The sequence below is a fragment of the Ranitomeya variabilis genome, chromosome 1 (genome assembly GCF_051348905.1).
Source record: "Ranitomeya variabilis isolate aRanVar5 chromosome 1, aRanVar5.hap1, whole genome shotgun sequence".
Classification (NCBI taxonomy): domain Eukaryota; kingdom Metazoa; phylum Chordata; class Amphibia; order Anura; family Dendrobatidae; genus Ranitomeya; species Ranitomeya variabilis.
Window position 1 is genome coordinate 194,991,696 of NC_135232.1, and position 21,979 is coordinate 195,013,674.

At 46.6% G+C, this 21,979-nt stretch overlaps 1 protein-coding gene across 2 annotated transcripts in view; it reads left to right on the plus strand.

The window, feature by feature from the left end:
- Window positions 1-11,495: 11,495 nt before the first annotated feature.
- The window catches only part of ISOC1 (isochorismatase domain containing 1), a 48,386-nt gene continuing 37,902 nt past the window's right edge, over window positions 11,496-21,979 (plus strand). For both annotated transcript variants that reach the window (XM_077291530.1, XM_077291538.1), the window contains exon 1: window positions 11,496-12,054. In XM_077291530.1, coding sequence (XP_077147645.1) covers window positions 11,752-12,054 — 303 coding nt within the window. In that variant the 5' untranslated portion in view covers window positions 11,496-11,751. The remainder of the gene's footprint in view (window positions 12,055-21,979) is intronic.

Below are 21,979 nucleotides of genomic sequence, written 5' to 3' on the forward strand. Positions count from 1 at the left end.
ATATATATATATATATATATATATATATATATATATATATATATATATATACACTCACCGGCCACTTTATTAGGTACACCATGCTAGTAACGGGTTGGACCCCCTTTTGCCTTCAGAACTGCCTCAATTCTTCGTGGCATAGATTCAACAAGGTGCTGGAAGCATTCCTCAGAGATTTTGGTCCATATTGACATGATGGCATCACACAGTTGCCGCAGATTTGTCGGCTGCACATCCCTGATGCGAATCTCCCGTTCCACCACATCCCAAAGATTTCATGTTGTTTACGCCAAATTCTGACCCTACCATCCGAATGTCGCAGCAGAAATCGAGACTCATCAGACCAAGCAACGTTTTTCCAATCTTCTACTGTCCAATTTCGATGAGCTTGTGCAAATTGTAGCCTCAGTTTCCTGTTCTTAGCTGAAAGGAGTGGTACCCGGTGTGGTCTTCTGCTGCTGTAGCCCATCTGCCTCAAAGTTCGACGCACTGTGCGTTCAGAGATGCTCTTAGGCCTACCTTGGTTGTAACTGGTGGCGATTTGAGTCACTGTTGCCTTTCTATCAGCTCGAACCAGTCTGCCCATTCTCCTCTGACCTCTGGCATCAACAAGGCATTTCCGCCCACAGAACTGCCGCTCACTGGATTTTTTTTCTTTTTCGGACCATTCTCTGTAAACCCTAGAGATGGTTGTGCGTGAAAATCCCAGTAGATCAGCAGTTTCTGAAATACTCAGACCAGCCCTTCTGGCACCAACAACCATGCCATGTTCAAAGGCACTCAAATCACCTTTCTTCCCCATACTGATGCTCGGTTTGAACTGCAGGAGATTGTCTTGACTATGTCTATATGCCTAAATGCACTGAGTTGCCGCCATGTGATTGGCTGATTAGAAATTAAGTGTTAACAAGAAGTTGGACAGGTGTACCTAATAAAGTGGCCAGTGAGTGTATATATATATATATATATATATATATATATATATATATATATATATATATATATATAAGCTATCAGTAGATAAATGAAATGATAATTAGAAAATAAGGTGCTAAAGATGTATATGATATGAATATCTTCCCATAAAAGGATAAGAATTAATTCATTCATAAAAATTGTATTCTAATAGTCTCAAGCAATTTGTGCTGTCCCTTCTATGTTCCCTTCTTACAATTTTTTTTAGCTATAATAGCCTTGTTTATTATCAATTAAAGGGGACTGCTATGGGCACTTATTGTGCACCTACTTCCACAAATGGTTTTTGTGATGTGAGAGGATACTTTTGTTTTTCCTGAGGATCTTTTCTTTTACATCTAGTCTTATTTCTTATTTGGTTAAATTTACAGACAACGTTTTAGTTTTCTGGGATGGGGAGCCACAACTTTTTGGAGATTTTGTCACAGTTTCGAATAACTAAAACAAGGAAGGTCCTTTGTATATGAGTTAGAGGGTAGGAGCATCAATTTTCAGGATCGGAAAATATTTATTGGTATTGATGGCAGTGTGTAGATGGAGGTGTTTCAGAAACCAACAGCTACTAATAGTTTTTTTTTTACAATGGGAGAGTTAGCACCCACCCGCCCTAAAAAAGCAGCATCCTGACAGGGCAATACTTGAGACCTAGATGTAACTGTTCACAAGGCACAACTTTTTTTGCAAAAAGTAATACATTGTACCAATGCTTTAAGAACAGAGAGACAGAAAAACAGCTATCTTAGGCTTCTTTCACACTAGCGTCGGGCTCGGCCCGTCGCCGTGCGTCGGGCCGAGGTCCCCGTCGCTAGCGTTGTCCCCGCCGCACAACGGGGGCAGCGGATGCATTTTTCCAGCGCATCCGCTGCCCCATTGAGAGGTGCGGGGAGGTGGGGGCGGAGTTCCGGCGGAGTTCAGGCCACGCATGCGCGGTCGGAAAAAGCGGACCGTCATGAGCAAAAAACGTTACATGTAGCGTTTTTTGCTCCCGACGGTCCGCCACTGCACGACGCATTCGTCGCACGACGGGTGCGACGTGTAGCAATCCGTCACAATGCGTCGCTTCATGTTAATCAATGGCGAAAAAACGCATCCTGCAAACACTTTTGCAGGATGCGTTTTTTTCGGCAAAACGACGCATTGTGACGGAATGCAGTTAACGCTAGTGTAGCCTTAGGCTACTTTCACACTAGCGTTAACTGCATTCCGTCACAATGCGTCGTTTTGCCGAAAAAAGGCATCCTGCAAAAGTGTTTGCAGGATGCGTTTTTTCACCATTAACATGAAGCGACGCATTGTGACGGATTGCCACACGTCGCACCCGTCATGCGACGGATGCGTCGTGCAGTGGCGGACCGTCGGGAGCAAAAAACGCTACATGTAACGTTTTTTGCTCACGACGGTCCGCTTTTTCCAACCGCGCATGCGCGGCCGGAACTCCGCCCCCACCTCCCCGCACTTCCCCGCACCTCACAATGGGGCAGCGGATGCGCTGGAAAAATGCATCCGCTGCCCCCGTTGTGCAGCGGAGACAACGCTAGCGTCGGGAAAGTCGGCCCGAGGCTAGTGTGAAAGTAGCCTTAAAGGGAACCTATCACCCCGTTTTTTTCGGTATGAGATAAAAATACTGTTAAATATGGCCTGAGCTGTGCATTACAATAGTGTAGTTTGTGGACCCCGATTCCCCACCTATGCTGCCGAAATACGTTACCAAAGTAGTCATTTTCGCCTGTCAATCAGGCTGGTCAGGTCGGATGGGCGTGGCTTCTTCCCCCAGATATTGCGTAGTTTTCCGTTGGTGGCGTAGTGGTGTGCGCATGTCCAAGGTCCCCAATCCTGCACGGGGGGGTGAAAATAGCAGCGATGTCCGTTATTCCATTGGTGGTCGGTGGGCGCGGCCATCTTCCTTTGGCCGCGCGTGCGCAGAAGCGGCGCTCTGCTGGCCGCGGCTTCAGGAAAATGGCCGCCGCGATCTCCATCTGCGCACGCGCGGCATCCCGCGGCCATTTTCCTGAAGCCGCGGCCAGCAGAGCGCCGCTTCTGCGCACGCGCGGCCAAAGGAAGATGGCCGCGCCCACCGACCACCAATGGAATAACGGACATCGCTGCTATTTTCACCCCCCCGTGCAGGATTGGGGACCTTGGACATGCGCACACCACTACGCCACCAACGGAAAACTACGCAATATCTGGGGGAAGAAGCCACGCCCATCCGACCTGACCAGCCTGATTGACAGGCGAAAATGACTACTTTGGTAACGTATTTCGGCAGCATAGGTGGGGAATCGGGGTCCACAAACTACACTATTGTAATGCACAGCTCAGGCCCTATTTAACAGTATTTTTATCTCATACCGAAAAAAACGGGGTGATAGGTTCCCTTTAAGAAAGTCAGGCATAGTAAAGCTAAAACTAGTGGCAGTAATACTCCATTGAATAGAGCAGGGGTTCCCAACCTGTTGCTCAAGACCCACATGTGGCTCGTGATGTGTGTGGCACGCGGCAGTCTGCCATCTTGGTGCATTGGCACCAGGTGTAGCAAACAGCTATTATGAGTAGATCTCTAGATGGTGGCCTTTGTGTGTAGCCCTGCACAGAAGAGCAGATTTGAATGGGGGTAAGATAGGAAACCCTGGAACTTGGCATACTGGCTTGGTGTGATTTCAGTGGGAAAGCTTTGGCTGTCATTATACTGGTAATAAGGGGCTCTGGGTGTCACTACTGTGAGTGGGGCAAGAACTGTATGTGAATGTGCCTTGCAGCCCTCCTTCATAGCTGAATATGGCTCTCAAAGTCAGAAAGGTTGGGGGCCTCTAGAATAGAGGGACAACATCTCCTAAGAGGGTGATAATTAGATACATAGGAACATTTGATGATCATGCTAACAACATTTCAAATATTTTACTAAAAATATTGACCTATATTGAAGACTGATCCTGATATTAGGGAAAAGATAAGTGATGCCCCATCAATTACTTAGCATAGGGGCAAAAATCTCAGAGATATACTTCATGATCACTGTTTTCATGATCTGACAATATGTTTAAGGGGTTCCTTTTCATGTGAGGATTGCTCTTTCTGTTAATATTTGCTTGCAGGTCAGCAATTTGTTAACCCTGCAGACAGATACTGTTATATTGTCCCTGATTAGTGTTGAGCATTCCGATACCGCAAGTATCGGGTATCGGCCGATACTTGCGGTATCGGAATTCCGATACCGAGATCCGATACTTTTGTGGTATCGGGAATCGGAATCGGAAGTTCCCAGTGTATGGTTCCCAGGGTCTGAAGGAGAGGAAACTCTCCTTCAGGCCCTGGGATCCATATCCATGTAAAAAATAAAGAATTAAAATAAAAAATAGGGATATACTCACCCTCTGACGCGCCCTGGTAGTAACCGGCAGCCTGCTTTGCTTAAAATGAGCGCGTTCAGCACCTTCCATGACGTCACGGCTTCTGATTGGTCGCGTGCCGCTCATGTGACCGCCACGCGACCAATCACAAGCCGCGACGTCATCCCTCAGGTCCTAAATTCCCTTCTAGGAATTTAGGACCTGAGGGATGACGTCACGGCTTCTGATTGGTCGCATGGCGGTCACATGAGCGGCACGCGATCAATCAGAAGCCATGACGTCATGGAAGGTACTGAACGCGCTCATTTTAAGCAAAGAAGGCTGCCGGTTCACAGCGATAAGGTCCAGGCTGCGTCGGAGAGGTGAGTATATCAATATTTTTTATTTTAATTCTTTATTTTACACATTCATATGGATCCCAGGGCCTGAAGGAGAGTTTCCTCTCCTTCAGACCCTGGGAACCATCAGGGATACCTTCCAATACTTGAGTCCCATTGACTTGTATTGGTTTCGGGTATCGGTATCGGCGAGATCCGATACTTTGCCGGTATCGGCCGATACTTTCCGATACCGATACTTTCAAGTATCGGACGGTATCGCTCAACACTATCCCTGAGTTTATCAATTGCAAAAGTAAGGGGATCGTCTACATTGGACAGTTCCCCTGCTCAAAACTGTATGTCGGTAAAACCACTCAGAAATTTCGCTGACAGATTTCCCAACACTTGAAACCTATAAATACTTAAGCACACACACCTTGAGATGTCACCTGAGCCCTGCACCCAATCACTGCTGGCGTCACTGTCACCGTCTTAATACAAAGCAAACATCGAGATGAAGTCAGAGAGCAGATGCAGTTCTGACTTCTTGTTGATGTTCAATACATCCAAAGTCGGGGATAGTGACGCCAGTGCTGATTGGCCGCATGGCTCGTGTGATCAACCTGATGTGAGACCTGGGAACATGAGTGCCAACACATTTGATCCCTCTGGCAAACAAGACTTAATACTTGGTGACAAAACCCTTGTTGGCAAGCACAGCAGTCGACGTTTTTGTAGTTGATGATGAGGTTTGCGCACATGTCAGGAGGAATTTTGGTCCACTCCTCTTTGCAGATCATCTCTAAATCATTAAGATATTGAGGTTGTCGCTTGACAACTTGGAGCTTCAACTCGTTCCATAAGTTTTCTATGGGATTAAGGTCTGGAGACTGGCTAGGCCACACCATGAGCATAATGTGCTTCTATGTTGAGCCACTCATTAGTTCTCTTGGCCAGCCACAATCCATTTTTAATGTCCTGGGGGAGGGAAGGAGATTGTCACTCAGGATTTTACGGTACATGGCTCCATCCATTCTCCCATTGATGCGGTGAGTAGTCCTGTGCCCTTAGCAGAGAAACACCCCCAAAACAAAATGTTTCCACCTCCATGCTTGACAGTGGGGACGGTGTTCTTTGAGTCTTAGGCAGCATTTCTCTTCCTTTAAACACGGTGAGTTGAGTTAATGCCAAAGACTTCAATTTTTGTCTCATCTGACCACAGCACCTTCTCTCAATCACTCACAGAATCATCTAAGTGTTCAATGGCAAACTTCAGAGGGGCCTGCACATGTGCCTTCTTGAGCAAAGGGACCTTGCGGGCACTGCAGGATTTTAAACCTTTATGGCATAATGTGTTACCAATGGTTTTCTTGTTGGTCATATTGTATTTCTTCCATTTTCTTCCTATTGCACGAACAGTTGTCTCCTTCTCACCCAACGTCTTACTTATGGTTTTGTAGCCCATTCCAGCTTTGTGCAGGTCTATGATCTTGCCCCAGAAATCCTTATAAAGCTCTTTGGTCTTGCCCATGGTGTAGAGGTAAGAGTCTGACTGATTGAATCTGTGGACAGGAGTCTTTTATAAAGGTGAGTATGTAAGACAGCTGTCTTTAATGCAGGTAATGAGTTGATTAGGAGCGTCTAACTGGACTGTAAGAGCCAGAACCCTTAGGGTATGTGCACACGTTGCAGATTTGCCTGCAGAATTTTCTGCACATAATCTGTATCTCTTGCCAGAAAACGCACGGAAAAATCTGTGCGGATTTGATGACGATTTTCATGCGTTTTTTTCATGCAGATTTGTATGCGTTTTTGAAAGCTAAATAAAGATCTATTATTGAACGGAAAAAAAAGAATTGTGATGTCATTTCTTGTCCAACCTCTTCACTGACATACTCCAGTGAAGAATAATGTTTACACACACAGAAATATCGATAGATAGATCTATAGATAGATAATAGATAGATATATAGATAATAGATTGATAGATAGATAGATAGATAGATAGATAGATAGATAGATAGATAGATAGATAGATAGATAGATAGGTAATAGATCTATTGATAGATAGATCTATAGATCTATCTATTATCTATCTGTTATCTATCGCTATATCTATATCTACCTAAAGATATATCTATCTATAGATATATCTATAGATAGATAGATAATACCAAGGCCGATGTTTAGTAATAAACATAATATAATGGTACATAAAGAGTTAAAGACAAACACACAAAATCTGCGTTAGGCCGGGGCCGCACTTGCAAGAAACTCTCACTAGTCTCTTGCATCAATACCCAGCACTGCCGCCAGCACTCGGGACCAGAGCAGTCAGCTACATAGAAATACATGCAGACGCACGCTCCGGTCCCGAAAAATAAAAATATATATATTTTTTTAAATGGCTTGGGCTCCCGTGCAATTTTCTGCGCCAGAGAGGGAAAGCTGATAGCTGGGGGCGATGTTTCTAGCCTGGGAAGGGGTTAATACCCATGAAGCTTCCCAGGCTATGAATCTCAGCCCACAGCCTTTACTGGCTATTAAAATAGTGGACCCCCCAAAAAAAGTGACGTGGGGTCCCCCTATAATTTATAGCCAGAAAGGCTCTGCAGACAGCTGCGAGCTGATATTCATAGCCTAGAGAGGGGCCATGGATATTGCCCCCCCCCCCCAGCTACAAACACCAGCCTCCAGCCACATCAGAAATGGAGCATCTGAAAGATGCGCCAATTCCGGCACTTAGCCTCTCTCTTCCCCACTGCCCTGTAGCGGTGGCATATGGGGTAATAAGGGGATAATGTCTCCTTTGATTGTAAGGTGATATTAAGCCCGGTTAGTAATGGAAAGGTGTCAATAAGATACCTATCCATTACTAATCCTATAGTAGTGAAAGAATTGAGTAAAGACACAGCCAGAAAAAAAGTATTTTAAAGGGAACCTGTCACCCCCAAAATCGATGGTGAGGTAAGCTCCCCGTCATCAGGGGCTTATCTACAGCATTCTGTAATGCTGTAGATAAGCCGCCGATGTTACCTGAAAGAGGAGAAAAAGACGTTAGATTATACTCACCCAGGGGCGGTCCCGCTCCGATGGGAGTCTTATGTCCGGTACAGCACCTTCCATCTTCATTCCATGACGTCCTCCTCTGGTCTTCACGCTGCGGCTCCGTCGCAGGAGTACTTTGTCTGCCCTGTTGAGGTCAGAGCAAAGTACTGCAGTGTGTCAGGCGCCGGAAAGGTCAGAGAGGCCCGGCGTCTTCGCACTGCAGTACTTTGGGCAGACAAAGTACGCCTGCGCTGGAGCCGCGGCGTGAAGACCAGAAGAGGAAGTCATGGAATGAAGATAGGAGGCGCCGGAGCGTACCTGAGACACCCATTTGACCGGACGGCAGCGGGACCGCCCCTGGGTGAGTATAATCTAACCTGTTTTTCTCCTCTTTCAGGTAACATCGGAGGCTTATCTACAGCATTACAGAATGCTGTAGATAAGCCCCTGATGACGGTGAGCTTACCTCACCATCGATTTTGGGGGTGACAGGTTCCCTTTAATATTCTTAATTTCACCATACTTACAACCATACCTAATTTCCTGAAGCCATCGATCACCTACAAAAAAATAAAAAATAATAACCAACAGTATACTTCCTGTTCCGACGCAGTGCAATTAATAACAAGTGTCCCACAAAGATCTCCCCTATAGAACAATGACATCGGGTGATGTCACTGCTCTATAGGGCTCCTGCAGTACATCGCTGAAGAGGTTACCTGAGTTCAGGCACACTTTCCGGTAATGCGGCGTGGGAATTTTCTCACACAGCGCTGCTGGTGAGAGAATGAACTCGGGTGACCTCGCTGCCGGCAGCGGCAGAGGAATACATCGCAGAGGATTACCTCCACCTGTCAGTTCATCGTGGAGGCCCTGTAGAGCACTGACATCGCCCTATGTCACTGTTCTACACGGGAGATCGTAGTGGGACACTCGTTATTAACTGGACTACGGCAGAAAGGTAAGTATAGGTTAGTCTATTATGTTATTTTTATTAGATCGAGGGCTTCGGGGACTAGGTGATTGTTGAGTATGTACTGCATGTTATATGTTGTATGTACTGTCTGTAATGTATGTTTGCGGTATGTTCTGTATGTTTTTTTTTTTACTACTGAACACATGCATTGTCTGATGGGATTACCTTGCCATCATCGGCAATGCTGTCACTGTGTGCATTCATAGCCGGATGGGAGCAGTAGTCCCATCAGACAATGGCTGCTTATACGCAAACACACAGATATACACACAGACCCACACATACACGCAGACCCCCGCACACAGACAGTCTCCGCCCACACACTTCCCTCCTCCCGATCTGCGTTTCTCGCACCCACATCGGCAGCAAATCCACATCCTGCGGTTTGCTGCTGATGTGCCTGACTCAATGGAAGTCAATGGGTGCAGAAACGCTGCAGATCAACAAAAAGAATTGACATGCTGCGAAAATAAAACGCAAATCTGCGTGGATTTTTCCGCAGCATGTGCACAACAATTCTTCATTTCACATAGAACAACATTGGTAGTGCACTACGCTGCGGATTTTATGCAATTCCACGCTCCCAAAAACGCTGCGGATCGGCATCAAAATCCGCAACGTGTGCACATACCCTTAGGGTATGTGGACAAGTTGCAGATATGCCTGTGGAATTTTCTGCGCAGATTCTGCATCTGTTGGCAGAAAACGCTGGTAAAAATCTGCACGGAATTGATATGTTTTTGATGCACATTTTCATGCATTTTTTTATGTGGATTTGTATGCGTTTTTGTAAGCTAAATAAAGATAAATTATTTAACAAAAAAAAAAGAATTGTGATGTCATTTCTTGTCCAACCTCTTCATTTACATACTTCATTGAAGAATAATGTTTACACAAACAGATAGATAATAAATAGATCTATAGATAGATAGATCTGCACAGTAGATAGTAGATAATATATAGATCTATAGATAGATCTATCTATAGATCTATTATCTGTCTATACATCTATCATCTATCTATAGACAGATAGATATATCTATAGATAAATAGATATATCTATAGATAGATGGATATATCTATAGATAGATAGATAGATAATACCAAGCCCAATGTTTAGTGATAAACATAATAAAATGGTATATAGAGAGTTAAAGACACACACAATCTGCGTTAGGCCGGGGTCACACTTGCGAGAAACTCGTATGAGTCTCGCACCTCAATACCCGACACTGCCGCCGGCACTCAGACTGGAGCGTTCAGCTGCATTAAAATACATGCAGCCGCACACTCCGGCCCCAAGTGCCGATGGCAGTGCCGGATATTGAGGTGCGAGACTCATGCGAGTTTCTCGCAAGTGTGACCGCGGCATTAAATGCAATGTTTAATTAAAAAAAAAATATATATAAAAAAAAAAATGGTGTGGGCTCCGGCGTAATTTTCTGCACCAGAGAGGGAAAGCCAGCGACTGGGTGCAGACATTTATAGCCTGGGAAGGGGGTAATACACATGGATCTTACCAAGCTATGAATATCAGCCCGCAGCCGTATATTTAGCTTTTACTGGCTATTAAATTAGGGGGACCCCCCAAAAAAACTATGTGGGGTCCCCCTGTAATTAATAGCCAGAAAAGGCTATGCAGACAGCTGCGGGCTGATATTCATAGCCTTGGAAGGGACCATGGAAATTACCCCCCCAGCTACAAGCTACAGCCGCCCCAGAAAGGCTATGCAGACAGCTGCGGGCTGATATTCATAGCCTAAAGAGGGTCATGGATATTGCACCCCCCGGTTACAAATTCCAGCCCCCAGCCACCCCAGAAATGGCGGATCTGAAAGATGCGCCAATTCCGGCACTTAGCCTCTCTCTTCCCACTGCCCTGTAGTGGTGGCGTATGGGGTAATAGGGGGTTAATGTCACCTTTGCATTGTAAGGTGACATCAAGCCAGCTTAGTAATGGAGAGGTGTCAATAAGACACATGCAAAAGGGGGTGCTACTAAGATGTAAGATGAAAATATATATATTTTATTTTGCCTAAAATACAAAGGAAATGTGTCTTCATGATACTCCTGTGAACACTGCTCTGTGCAGCACAGGCGATTACACTATCACATCTTCAAGTCTCATAATGTGACTATTGAATTAAGTAAAAAGTGAAAACAAAAAGTTTTAGAAAATATAAAAAAATGAAAAAACCCACAAAAGTTCAAATCATCCCCATTTCAAAATAAAACATCTGCTCACCGCGCAAAAAATAAGCCCTCACATAGCTCCAGATGCCGAAAAGTGGAGACGCTGAGGGTCTCGGAATATGGCAACAAGCACAAAAAGTTTTTTCATTTCTGAAAATGTTCTCACCACTTAATGAATAAACGACAGGTTTGGTATCTGCGCACTCGTACCGACCTGGAGAAGCACAACGGACGCTCAGTTTTACCATAGAATGAACATGGTACATAGAAAACCCAAAACACATCTGTGGGATTGCACTTTTTTACAATTTCACCACACTTGGATTTTTTTTCCCGGTTTCCAGTACACTATGTGGTAAAATTAATATTGTCATTTAAAAGTACAACTCGTCCCGCAAAAAACAAGCCCTCACATGACCATAATGACGAAAAATAATAAAGTTATGGCTCTGGGAACAATGGGAAGAGAAAACCAAAAAATGAAAAATCGCCTGGGCATGAAGGGGTTGAAAGAATAGATGCAGATAGATGCATGTATATCCTGGAGTCACGTCACCCACCAGCGCTGACGTAGCTGCTTGCCTGACGTCACCACGTTTTATCGTAGCCTCCGACAACACCGCTGAGTGAGTACTACAAATGGCGGTGGGCTGCGCAGCAGTCGTAAAGTGGCGCTGGAGCACTAGACGTCCCAGTGAGCAGCAGAGCGGTGTGTCCTGGGACTTGTAGCACCACAGCCGCAGTGCTGATGTACCGCCGGGGGAGGCGCTGTTACCGGGCTGCGCCTCTCCTCCTCCGGCGGGGGTGACAGTGACACTTTCTCCAGGGGGAGGCGATAGCTATACAGATAACTCCCCCCATTATCGTGGTCTTGTCCACATCCCTGAACATGGCAGAGCAGCCGGCGGCGGTGTGTGCGGCACAAGGGAGCAGCCTCTGCAGTGGCGGCGGGGCCGGGGTGCCGGTCCTCTTCTGCTTCTCCGTGTTTGCCCGGCCCTGTTCTGTGCCGCACGGCTCCGGCTATGAGCTCCTGATCCAGAAGTTCCTCGGTCTGTACGGGGACCAGATAGACATGCACCGCAAGTTCGTCGTGCAGCTGTTCGCGGAGGAGTGGGGCCAGTACATCGACCTGCCCAAGGGCTTCGTGGTCAGCGACCGGTGCAAGGTGCGCCTGGTGCCCCTGCAAATCCAGGTGAGTGCCGGCATGGCGGTCACCTACAGGGCTGGCAGTGTGTGTGCTATTACTCTCTGGTGTCAGCTGTCACCTACAGGGCCGGCAGTGTGTCTGCTATTACTCTCTGGTGTCATCTATAGGGCTGGCAGTGTGTCTGCTATTACTCTCTGGTGTCATCTATAGGGCTGGCAGTGTGTCTGCTATTACTCTCTGGTGTCATCTATAGGGCCGGCAGTGTGTGTGCTATTACTCTCTGGTGTCAGCTGTCACCTACAGGGCCGGCAGTGTGTCTGCTATTACTCTCTGGTGTCATCTATAGGGCCGGCAGTGTGTCTGCTATTACTCTCTGGTGTCATCTATAGGGCTGGCAGTGTGTCTGCTATTACTCTCTGGTGTCAGCTGTCACACAGGGCTGGCAGTGTGTCTGCTATTACTCTCTGGTGTCAGCTGTCATCTATGGGGCCGGCAGTGTGTCCGCTATTACTCTCTGGTGTCAGCTGTCACCTACAGGGCTGGCAGTGTGTCTGCTATTACTCTCTGGTGTCAGCTGTCACCTAGAGGGCCGGCAGTGTGTCTGCTATTACTCTCTGGTGTCAGCTGTCACCTACAGGGCCGGCAGTGTGTCTGCTATTACTCTCTGGTGTCATCTATAGGGCTGGCAGTGTGTCTGCTATTACTCTCTGGTGTCAGCTGTCACCTACAGGGCTGGCAGTGTGTCTATTACTCTCTGGTGTCAGCTGTCACCTTTAGGGCTGGCAGTGTGTCCGCTATTACTCTCTGGTGTCAGCTGTCATCTATGGGGCCGGCAGTGTGTCCGCTATTACTCTCTGGTGTCAGCTGTCACCTACAGGGCTGGCAGTGTGTCTGCTATTACTCTCTGGTGTCAGCTGTCACCTAGAGGGCCGGCAGTGTGTCTGCTATTACTCTCTGGTGTCAGCTGTCATCTATGGGGCTGGCAGCGTGTCTGCTATTACTCTCTGGTGTCAGCTGTCACCTATGGGGCCGGTAGTGTGTCTGCTATTACTCTCTGGTGTCACCTGTCACCTATGGGGCCGGCAGTGTGTCCGCTATTACTCTCTGGTGTCAGCTGTCATCTATAGGGCCGGCAGTGTGTCTGCTATTACTCTCTGGTGTCACCTACAGGGCTGGCAGTGTCTGCTATTACTCTCTGGTGTCATCTATAGGGCCGGCAGTGTGTCTGCTATTACTCTCTGATGTCAGCTGTCACCTACAGGGCCGGCAGTGTGTCTGCTATTACTCTCTGGTGTCATCTACAGGGCCGGCAGTGTGTCTGCTATTACTCTCTGGTGTCACCTACAGGGCCGGCAGTGTGTCTGCTATTACTCTCTGCTGTCAGCTGTCACCTACCGGGCGGCAGTGTGTCTGCTATTACTCTCTGGTGTCAGCTGTCATCTATGGGGCTGGCAGTGTGTCTGCTATTACTCTCTGGTGTCAGCTGTCATCTATAGGGCCGGCAGTTTGTCTGCTATTACTCTCTGGTGTCAGCTGTCATCTATGGGGCTGACACTGTGTCTGCTATTACTCTCTGGTGTCAGCTGTCCTCTATGGGGCTGGCAGTGTGTCTGCTATTACTCTCTGGTGTCAGCTGTCATCTATAGGGCTGGCAGTGTGTCTGCTATTACTCTCTGGTGTCAGCTGTCCTCTATGGGGCTGGCACTGTCTGCTATTACTCTCTGGTGTCAGCTGTCCTCTATGGGGCTGGCACTGTCTGCTATTACTCTCTGGTGTCAGCTGTCCTCTATGGGGCTGGCACTGTCTGCTATTACTCTCTGGTGTCAGCTGTCCTCTATGGGGCTGGCACTGTCTGCTATTACACTCTGGTGTCAGCTGTCATCTATAGGGCTGGCAGTGTGTCTGCTATTACTCTCTGGTGTCACCTATAGGGCTGGCAGTGTGTCTGCTATTACTCTCTGGTGTCACCTATAGGGCTGGCAGTGTGTCTGCTATTACTCTCTGGTGTCACCTATAGGGCTGGCAGTGTCTGCTATTACTCTCTGGTGTCACCTATAGGGCTGGCAGTGTGTCTGCTATTACTCTCTGGTGTCACCTATAGGGCTGGCAGTGTGTCTGCTATTACTCTCTGGTGTCACCTATAGGGCTGGCAGTGTGTCTGCTATTACTCTCTGGTGTCACCTATAGGGCTGGCAGTGTGTCCGCTACTACTCTCTGGTGTCACCTATAGGACTGGCAGTGTGTCTGCTATTACTCGCTGGTAATCAAATAGTGGGCTGGCAGTGTGTCTGCTATTACTCTCTGGTGTCAGCTGTCATCTATAGGGCCGGCAGTTTGTCTGCTATTACTCTCTGGTGTCAGCTGTCATCTATGGGGCTGACACTGTGTCTGCTATTACTCTCTGGTGTCAGCTGTCCTCTATGGGGCTGGCAGTGTGTCTGCTATTACTCTCTGGTGTCAGCTGTCATCTATAGGGCTGGCAGTGTGTCTGCTATTACTCTCTGGTGTCAGCTGTCCTCTATGGGGCTGGCACTGTCTGCTATTACTCTCTGGTGTCAGCTGTCCTCTATGGGGCTGGCACTGTCTGCTATTACTCTCTGGTGTCAGCTGTCCTCTATGGGGCTGGCACTGTCTGCTATTACTCTCTGGTGTCAGCTGTCCTCTATGGGGCTGGCACTGTCTGCTATTACTCTCTGGTGTCAGCTGTCATCTATAGGGCTGGCAGTGTGTCTGCTATTACTCTCTGGTGTCACCTATAGGGCTGGCAGTGTGTCTGCTATTACTCTCTGGTGTCACCTATAGGGCTGGCAGTGTGTCTGCTATTACTCTCTGGTGTCACCTATAGGGCTGGCAGTGTGTCTGCTATTACTCTCTGGTGTCACCTATAGGGCTGGCAGTGTGTCTGCTATTACTCTCTGGTGTCACCTATAGGGCTGGCAGTGTGTCTGCTATTACTCTCTGGTGTCACCTATAGGGCTGGCAGTGTGTCTGCTATTACTCTCTGGTGTCACCTATAGGGCTGGCAGTGTGTCTGCTATTACTCTCTGGTGTCACCTATAGGGCTGGCAGTGTGTCTGCTATTACTCTCTGGTGTCACCTATAGGGCTGGCAGTGTGTCTGCTATTACTCTCTGGTGTCACCTATAGGGCTGGCAGTGTGTCCGCTACTACTCTCTGGTGTCACCTATAGGGCTGGCAGTGTGTCTGCTATTACTCTCTGGTGTCACCTATAGGGCTGGCAGTGTGTCTGCTATTACTCTCTGGTGTCACCTATAGGGCTGGCAGTGTGTCTGCTATTACTCTCTGGTGTCACCTATAGGGCTGGCAGTGTGTCCGCTACTACTCTCTGGTGTCACCTATAGGGCTGGCAGTGTGTCTGCTATTACTCTCTGGTGTCACCTATAGGGCTGGCAGTGTGTCTGCTATTACTCTCTGGTGTCACCTATAGGGCTGGCAGTGTGTCTGCTATTACTCTCTGGTGTCACCTATAGGGCTGGCAGTGTGTCCGCTACTACTCTCTGGTGTCGCCTATAGGGCTGGCAGTGTGTCTGCTATTACTCGCTGGTAATCAAATAGTGGGCTGTGGCACCACTCTCTGAGGACGGGTAAGACTTTTGTACTATTTGTATTCAAATACAAAGTGCTTGATGTATTGCTATCAAATTGGCCTATATAGTGTAGGCAGCGGCTATTGGTGCACGCCATGATGGCGCTATATAACTATCGGTAATAAGATATAACAACAGTGCGCCCCTAATCTTACACTTGTACTAACACAATGATGGCAATATAGTATGGTATATATTTTGTATTAGTATTTTTTTTCTATTATATTACCCGCTCAGTAGTGGTGCCACATAACATCTGCTTGGCTCATATATTGAGTACACTTGTGGCTACCATTTTTAGACTTGTAATAATTGTTTTATCTCTTGTTTCTAATAAAGTTTGTTATATGGTATGTTCTGTATACGCATTCTTCTCTATATGATTTCTTTTATTACTCCCTGGTGTCACCTATAGGGCCGGCAGTGTGTCTGCTATTACTCGCTGGTGTCATCTATAGGGCTGGCAGTATGTCTGCTATTACTCTCTGGTGTCACCTATAGGGCTGGCAGTGTGTCTGCTATTACTCGCTGGTGTCATCTATAGGGCTGGCAGTATGTCTGCTATTACTCTCTGGTGTCAGCTGTCATGTACAGGGCTGGCAGTATGTCTGCTATTACTCTCTGGTGTCAGCTGTCATGTACAGGGCTGGCAGTGTGTCTATTACTCTCTGGTGTCAGCTGTCATGTACAGGGCTGGCAGTGTGTCTGCTATTACTCTCTTGTGTCAGCTGTCATGTACAGGGCTGGTAGTGTCTGCTATTACTCTCTGGTGTCAGCTGCATGTACAGGGCTGGCAGTGTGTCTGCTATCCAATATAGCCATGATACATAAGACATTTTCTGACGTTTTCACCTACTAAAGTGTCAGACTATTAAGATGCACACATAAGGGAAACTTGTGCCAATGACAAACACTGACTCAGATTTTATGTGACCTCTGTTATCTGTGATTGTGGGTGGGTGGCACATGTCATTTAAGCATCGGACTCAGTGGGCCGAACGCCTGGGTCCATGATTGGTGCCATCGAGTGACCCCACTGCCTTTTCCCCTGTGCTAGATGCTTCCCAAACCCCCGTCCACACTGACACAGATGCCTCCCACCCTGCACCTGTCCTTGCACCTTCTGACCACCATCATCAGGGACTTCTAAATCGCTGTCCCTACCCCAGGCCTGGAAAGAACGGGAGTCTCCAACCACCCACAGGCCCAAAGGCTAAACTGGCACATTTCCTGGCTGTAGTCGGGGACACTACTGACCCATAAAGACTATTGTAACCCTGCTAGTGTCCACGCCTGCTCCGCTCCAGAAACTTGGGCCCATTCGTCATTGCTTTGGTGCCTTGTTTCGGGATTGAAAAACCCTCGAAATAGTAACTATTTGTCTTTTTTTTTTTTTTTTTTTTTTTAATTAAAGTTGTCCGATGAAAACAAGTTGTCATGTTTCCACGTTCTCACCAGAATTGGGAACTTTTTATCCACGGTAGAGTGCAGCAGCTGTATGTGCGAGATCTGCTCCATTCATTCACTATGGGCTGCTGAGCGCTGCGATAGTTTCTCTCCAGCAGCCCCATAGACCATGAAGGGATCAGCAGTCGGGCGTCCAACTTCCCGCGCCATCTTGTAACTGAGATAAAACTTCCCTGACCTGCGATCCCAGCAGTGGGATAGTTGATAACTTGTTGTTCACTGCACAACCCCTTTAAATTTACTTTACTTGGTTTTGTCTTTATTTATTTATTTATTTATTTATTTTTTTCTTTTTTTATTCCTTTACTGCAGGGGTGGGGAACCTCAGGCCCCTGGGCCATTTTTGGCCCTAGATGACCTTTTATCAGGCCCCCGGGCAGATTCTCAGGGGCCGCATTCTTGGGCAGGGAGCTATATTTTGATTACCGCTATCTCATTAATTTCTTCTTGCTCTGTTAGCACACACACACGCAGTGTTCACTACTGAAAGGCATGCAATGAAAGATTACGCCCTGACACCCGTGCCAGAGTGAGGATGTACTTTGTACGGCCCCCGAAGGATGGTAGAAATATCCACATGGTCCTTGGTTTACTGGCATGGCTTTTGTTAGCTCGAAGTGTAATGCTAAGAGCTGATGCAGACGTCCATTGCTCTCGGTCCCATCATGGACCACGATGCACGGACTGGACGAGTGCGACGGCTTCAGGTCTATGAGGCTGTCACACTCGGGTTGGGAGATCATGGAATCTGCATAACCCCCTAAGTCATGATTTGCAACTGTTACAGATGTCTCAAACATTTTTTGCTCAACTGTACTATACCCTGGTGGAGAACAAAATTTCAGTATTTTTTTTCAGGAGGGGAGATCATTCGAAGAATAATGTGTAACTTTTTACTGTATAAAGGCATACAGAATCAAAAGGGACAAAGAAAATTGCTTTTGCTCCTGGAATTTTCATCAAACATTGTTTAATCGTTTTGAAGATTTAATCCTACCGTGTAAGAAAAAACCAATGACTTGCTGTAAATGCTGAATCGATCCTATTGATATATATCACAGGCCGACGTAGCGATCATTTCTGTATTTGGCACCATGTCTGCTAAACGTATGGATATTCAGATGGTTCACACTGCATGATACACGTGTCTTTATGTAAATTTGTCAAATATTTAACATTTCCAGACATCATTTGTACATACATGATACATTTCTAGATAGATCTGAGGACAGGTGACTGGCACTGGGGGCTTCATCACTAGAGCCCGACCATAGCTGTGTTCGGGGGTCCGATGATATTCATGAAGAAGCCTCCCGGAGTCTGGTTTGTTACTGGTAAATATTTCTGACCTGACAATGAGTCTTTATTACTTGTATCACAGAAGGCTGAGCATATACACAATACCCTGTGAATGAACCAGCCTGTGGCCGAGGCGCCAATGATGATGCTCTCCTAGCTGCCCATTACTGATGACTCTATCATTGTAGCTTAGACCGAGCCGGAGCGAACTACAGGTAGCACAGCGTCAGGGGATGAAAAGCCCCCAGTAATGATTGCCACCTGTGCAGTTTATTAGCCATGATGTAATAATGGCAACCTGCGCTTGGCATAAAGCCACAAAAAGCAATACAATACCACGCCATTATGTGTTTCCGTGCCAGAAATCCGATTACATTTTAGTCTGTGTAGCTTGGCAGGGTCATTAGATACGCTACTAAGTAATCCCACCATGAAGATCTAGACGCACGGCATCTATGTGAACCCCAGCGTGGCAGACGACCAGCCACCACCTGCTGTCAGGGCAGATATCTTATATTGTGTGCGCTATTAAATATTTCATGATTTTATCAAGCCTCGATGATCTCAAACGAGACAAAGTAGAGGAGCAATTGTCCTGCACTGGTGCCATACTTCTATTGTAGGTAGTGAGTGGATAAAAAAAAAATATCAAACATCCAAACCAACTAATGGACATGTACTATGTGGGGTTAAATGTTCAGGCCAGATTTCTGCAAACCATGTGCTGAACTAGCTGAAATTTTGAGTAGTCTAACACTTGTGTCCAGGGGTGGGCAGGACTTCTACTCTGCAGGGAAAAAAAATGCTCAATGTGCCAACCTTAAATTGACAAATGATCAAACCCCCATAATGAGAAATAATATGGTATAACCTAGCCATATCCAATAACATAACACTTGAATACCCCCCTATCTCCCCTTTTTAAAGGGAATCTGTCAGCATGATTTTACTATGTAATTTTGAGAGCAGCATCGTTTATGGGCAGAGACCCTGATTCCAGTGATGTTTCACTTGCTAGCCTGTACGTTGATCTTTCAATAAAATCATTGCATTATCAGTGAGCTGATCATCACTAGAGGACTACTTGTCTCATGCCTCTTAGTCCAACTTCACCCCACCCCTGATTAGCAGCTTTCTGTCTATATGCAGTGTACACAAAAGCTGCCAATCTGTATTGTGGGCAGGATTATACAGAGCTCTGCCAAATCTGCAGCAGAAAAAAACAGTTATAAATCACAGCTGCTGCACCGAGTAAACTAAACTACGTCACTGGAATCAGGGTCTCTGTCCCTAGAGTATGCTTCACTTAGATAACATAACAAAAACCTTGTGACAGGTTGTCTTTGAAAGCCAATATACCGGCTGATATATGCAGTGACCACTTGGCATGAAATTCCATTACACCATGTTCCAAATTATTATGCAAATGACATTTTTCTCAGATTTTCCTAAATGGTTGGTGCAAATGAGTCAGTCTAATAAGTCATCACCCTGTAGAGTACACATCGAATTTTATTGAATAAACCTCCCAATGATAACAGTATAATCTCCAAAATGAATAAAAACTTGAAATGCACTATTCCAAATTAGGCACAGTAGAATTTCTAAACATTTGATATGTTTTAAAGAACTGAAAATGCACATTTGTGGAATTTGCAGCATTAGGAGGTCACATTCATTGAACAAAAAAGCTATTTAACTCCAAAACATTCTAACAGGCCAAGTTACATGTTAACATAGGACCCCTTCTTTGATGTCACCTTCACAATTCTTGCATCCATTGATCTTGTGAGTTTTTGGAGAGTTTCTGCTTGTATTTCTTTGCATGAAGTCAGAATAGCCTCCCAGAGCTGCTGTTTGGATGTGAACTGCCTCCCACCCTCATAGATCTTTTGCTTGATGAGACTCCAAAGGTTCTCTATAGGGTTGAGGTCAGGGGAAGATGGTGGCCACACCATGAGTTTATCTCCCTTTATGCCGATAGCAGCCAATGACTCAGAGGTATTCTTTGCAGCATGAGATGGTGCATTGTCATGCATGAAGATGATTTTGCTCCTGAAGGCACATTTCTGCTTTTTATACCATGGAGGAAAGTTGTCAGTCAGAAACTCTATATACTTTGCAGAGGTCATTTTCACACCTTCAGGAACCTTAAAGGGCCCTACCAGCTGTTTCTCCATGATTCCGGCCCAAAACATGACTCCTCCACCTCCTTGCTGTTGTTGCAGCTTTGTTGGGACATGGTGGCCATACACCAACCATCCACTACTCCAACCATCTGGACCATCCAGGGTTGCTCAACACTTATCAGTAAACAAGAATGTTTGGAAATTAGTCGTCTTGTATGTGTGGGCCCAATGCAACCATTTCTGCTTGTGAACACTGTTTAAGGGTGGCCGAAGGGTTTATGCACCACAGCAAGCCTTTGAAGGAGCCTACACCTTGAGGTTCGAGGGACTCCAGAGGCACCAGCAGCTTCAAATATCTGTTTGCTGCTTTGTAATGGCTTTTTAGCAGCTGCTCTCTTAATCCGATGAGCTTGCCTGGCAGAAATCTTCCTCATTATGCCTTTATCAGCACAAACACATCTGTGCCCAGATACAGCCACAAATCTCTTAACAGTACGATGATCACGCTTACGTTTTCGGGAAATTTCTAATGTTTTCATCCCTTCACCAAGGCATTGCACTATTTGATGCTTTTCAGCAGCAGAGAGATCCTTTTTCTTTCCCATGTTAGGCCTGTCCCACACGTCCAGATAATTCCGGTACCGAAAAAAATCTGTACCGGAGTTATCCATGTCCGTGAGCTCATGTGGCACATCAGTGTGGCACACGTGCAGCAGCCGACTGGGTACCACACGGACCGTGCAGGAGACAGCGCTAGAGATAAGCGCTGTCCCCTGCATCTGGTGCTGAAGCCGGAATTCATTCCTTCTTGCCAGCAGCGTTCGCTGGAGAGAAGGAATGAAAAATCATTGTTTTAATTTTTTTTGTGTTTAAAATAAAGATCCTTGCCACCACCCCCTCCCACCCCCTGTGCGCTCGCCCACTGGAAATAAAATACTCACCCGGCTCCCTCAATGCTTCCTCTCAGCATCGCAGCTTCTTCCTGTATGAGCGGTCACGTGGTACCGCTCATTACAGTGATGAATATGCAGCTCCACCCCTATGGGAGGTGGAGCCGCATATTCATCACTGTAATGAGCGGCACCACATGACTGCTCATACAGGACAAGCTGCGGCGCTGAGAGGAAGCATCGAGGGAGCCGGGTGAGTATTTTATTTTCAGCGGGCGGGCGCATAGGGGGTGGGAGGGGGGTGGTGGCAAGGATCTTTATTTTAAACACAAAAAAAATAAAACAATGATTTTTCATTCCCTCTCTCCAGTGAACGCTGCTGGAGACAAGAAATGAATGGCGGCTTCAGCACCACAAGCTGGGGGGACAGCGCTTACTGTAGCGCAGTCTCCTGCACGGCACACGGACAGCATCCGTGTGTGGTACGTGTTTTACACGGATCCATTGACTTTACTGGGTCTGTGTGATCCGTGCGCTCCCACGAATGCTGACATGTCTCCGTGTTTTGCACATAGACA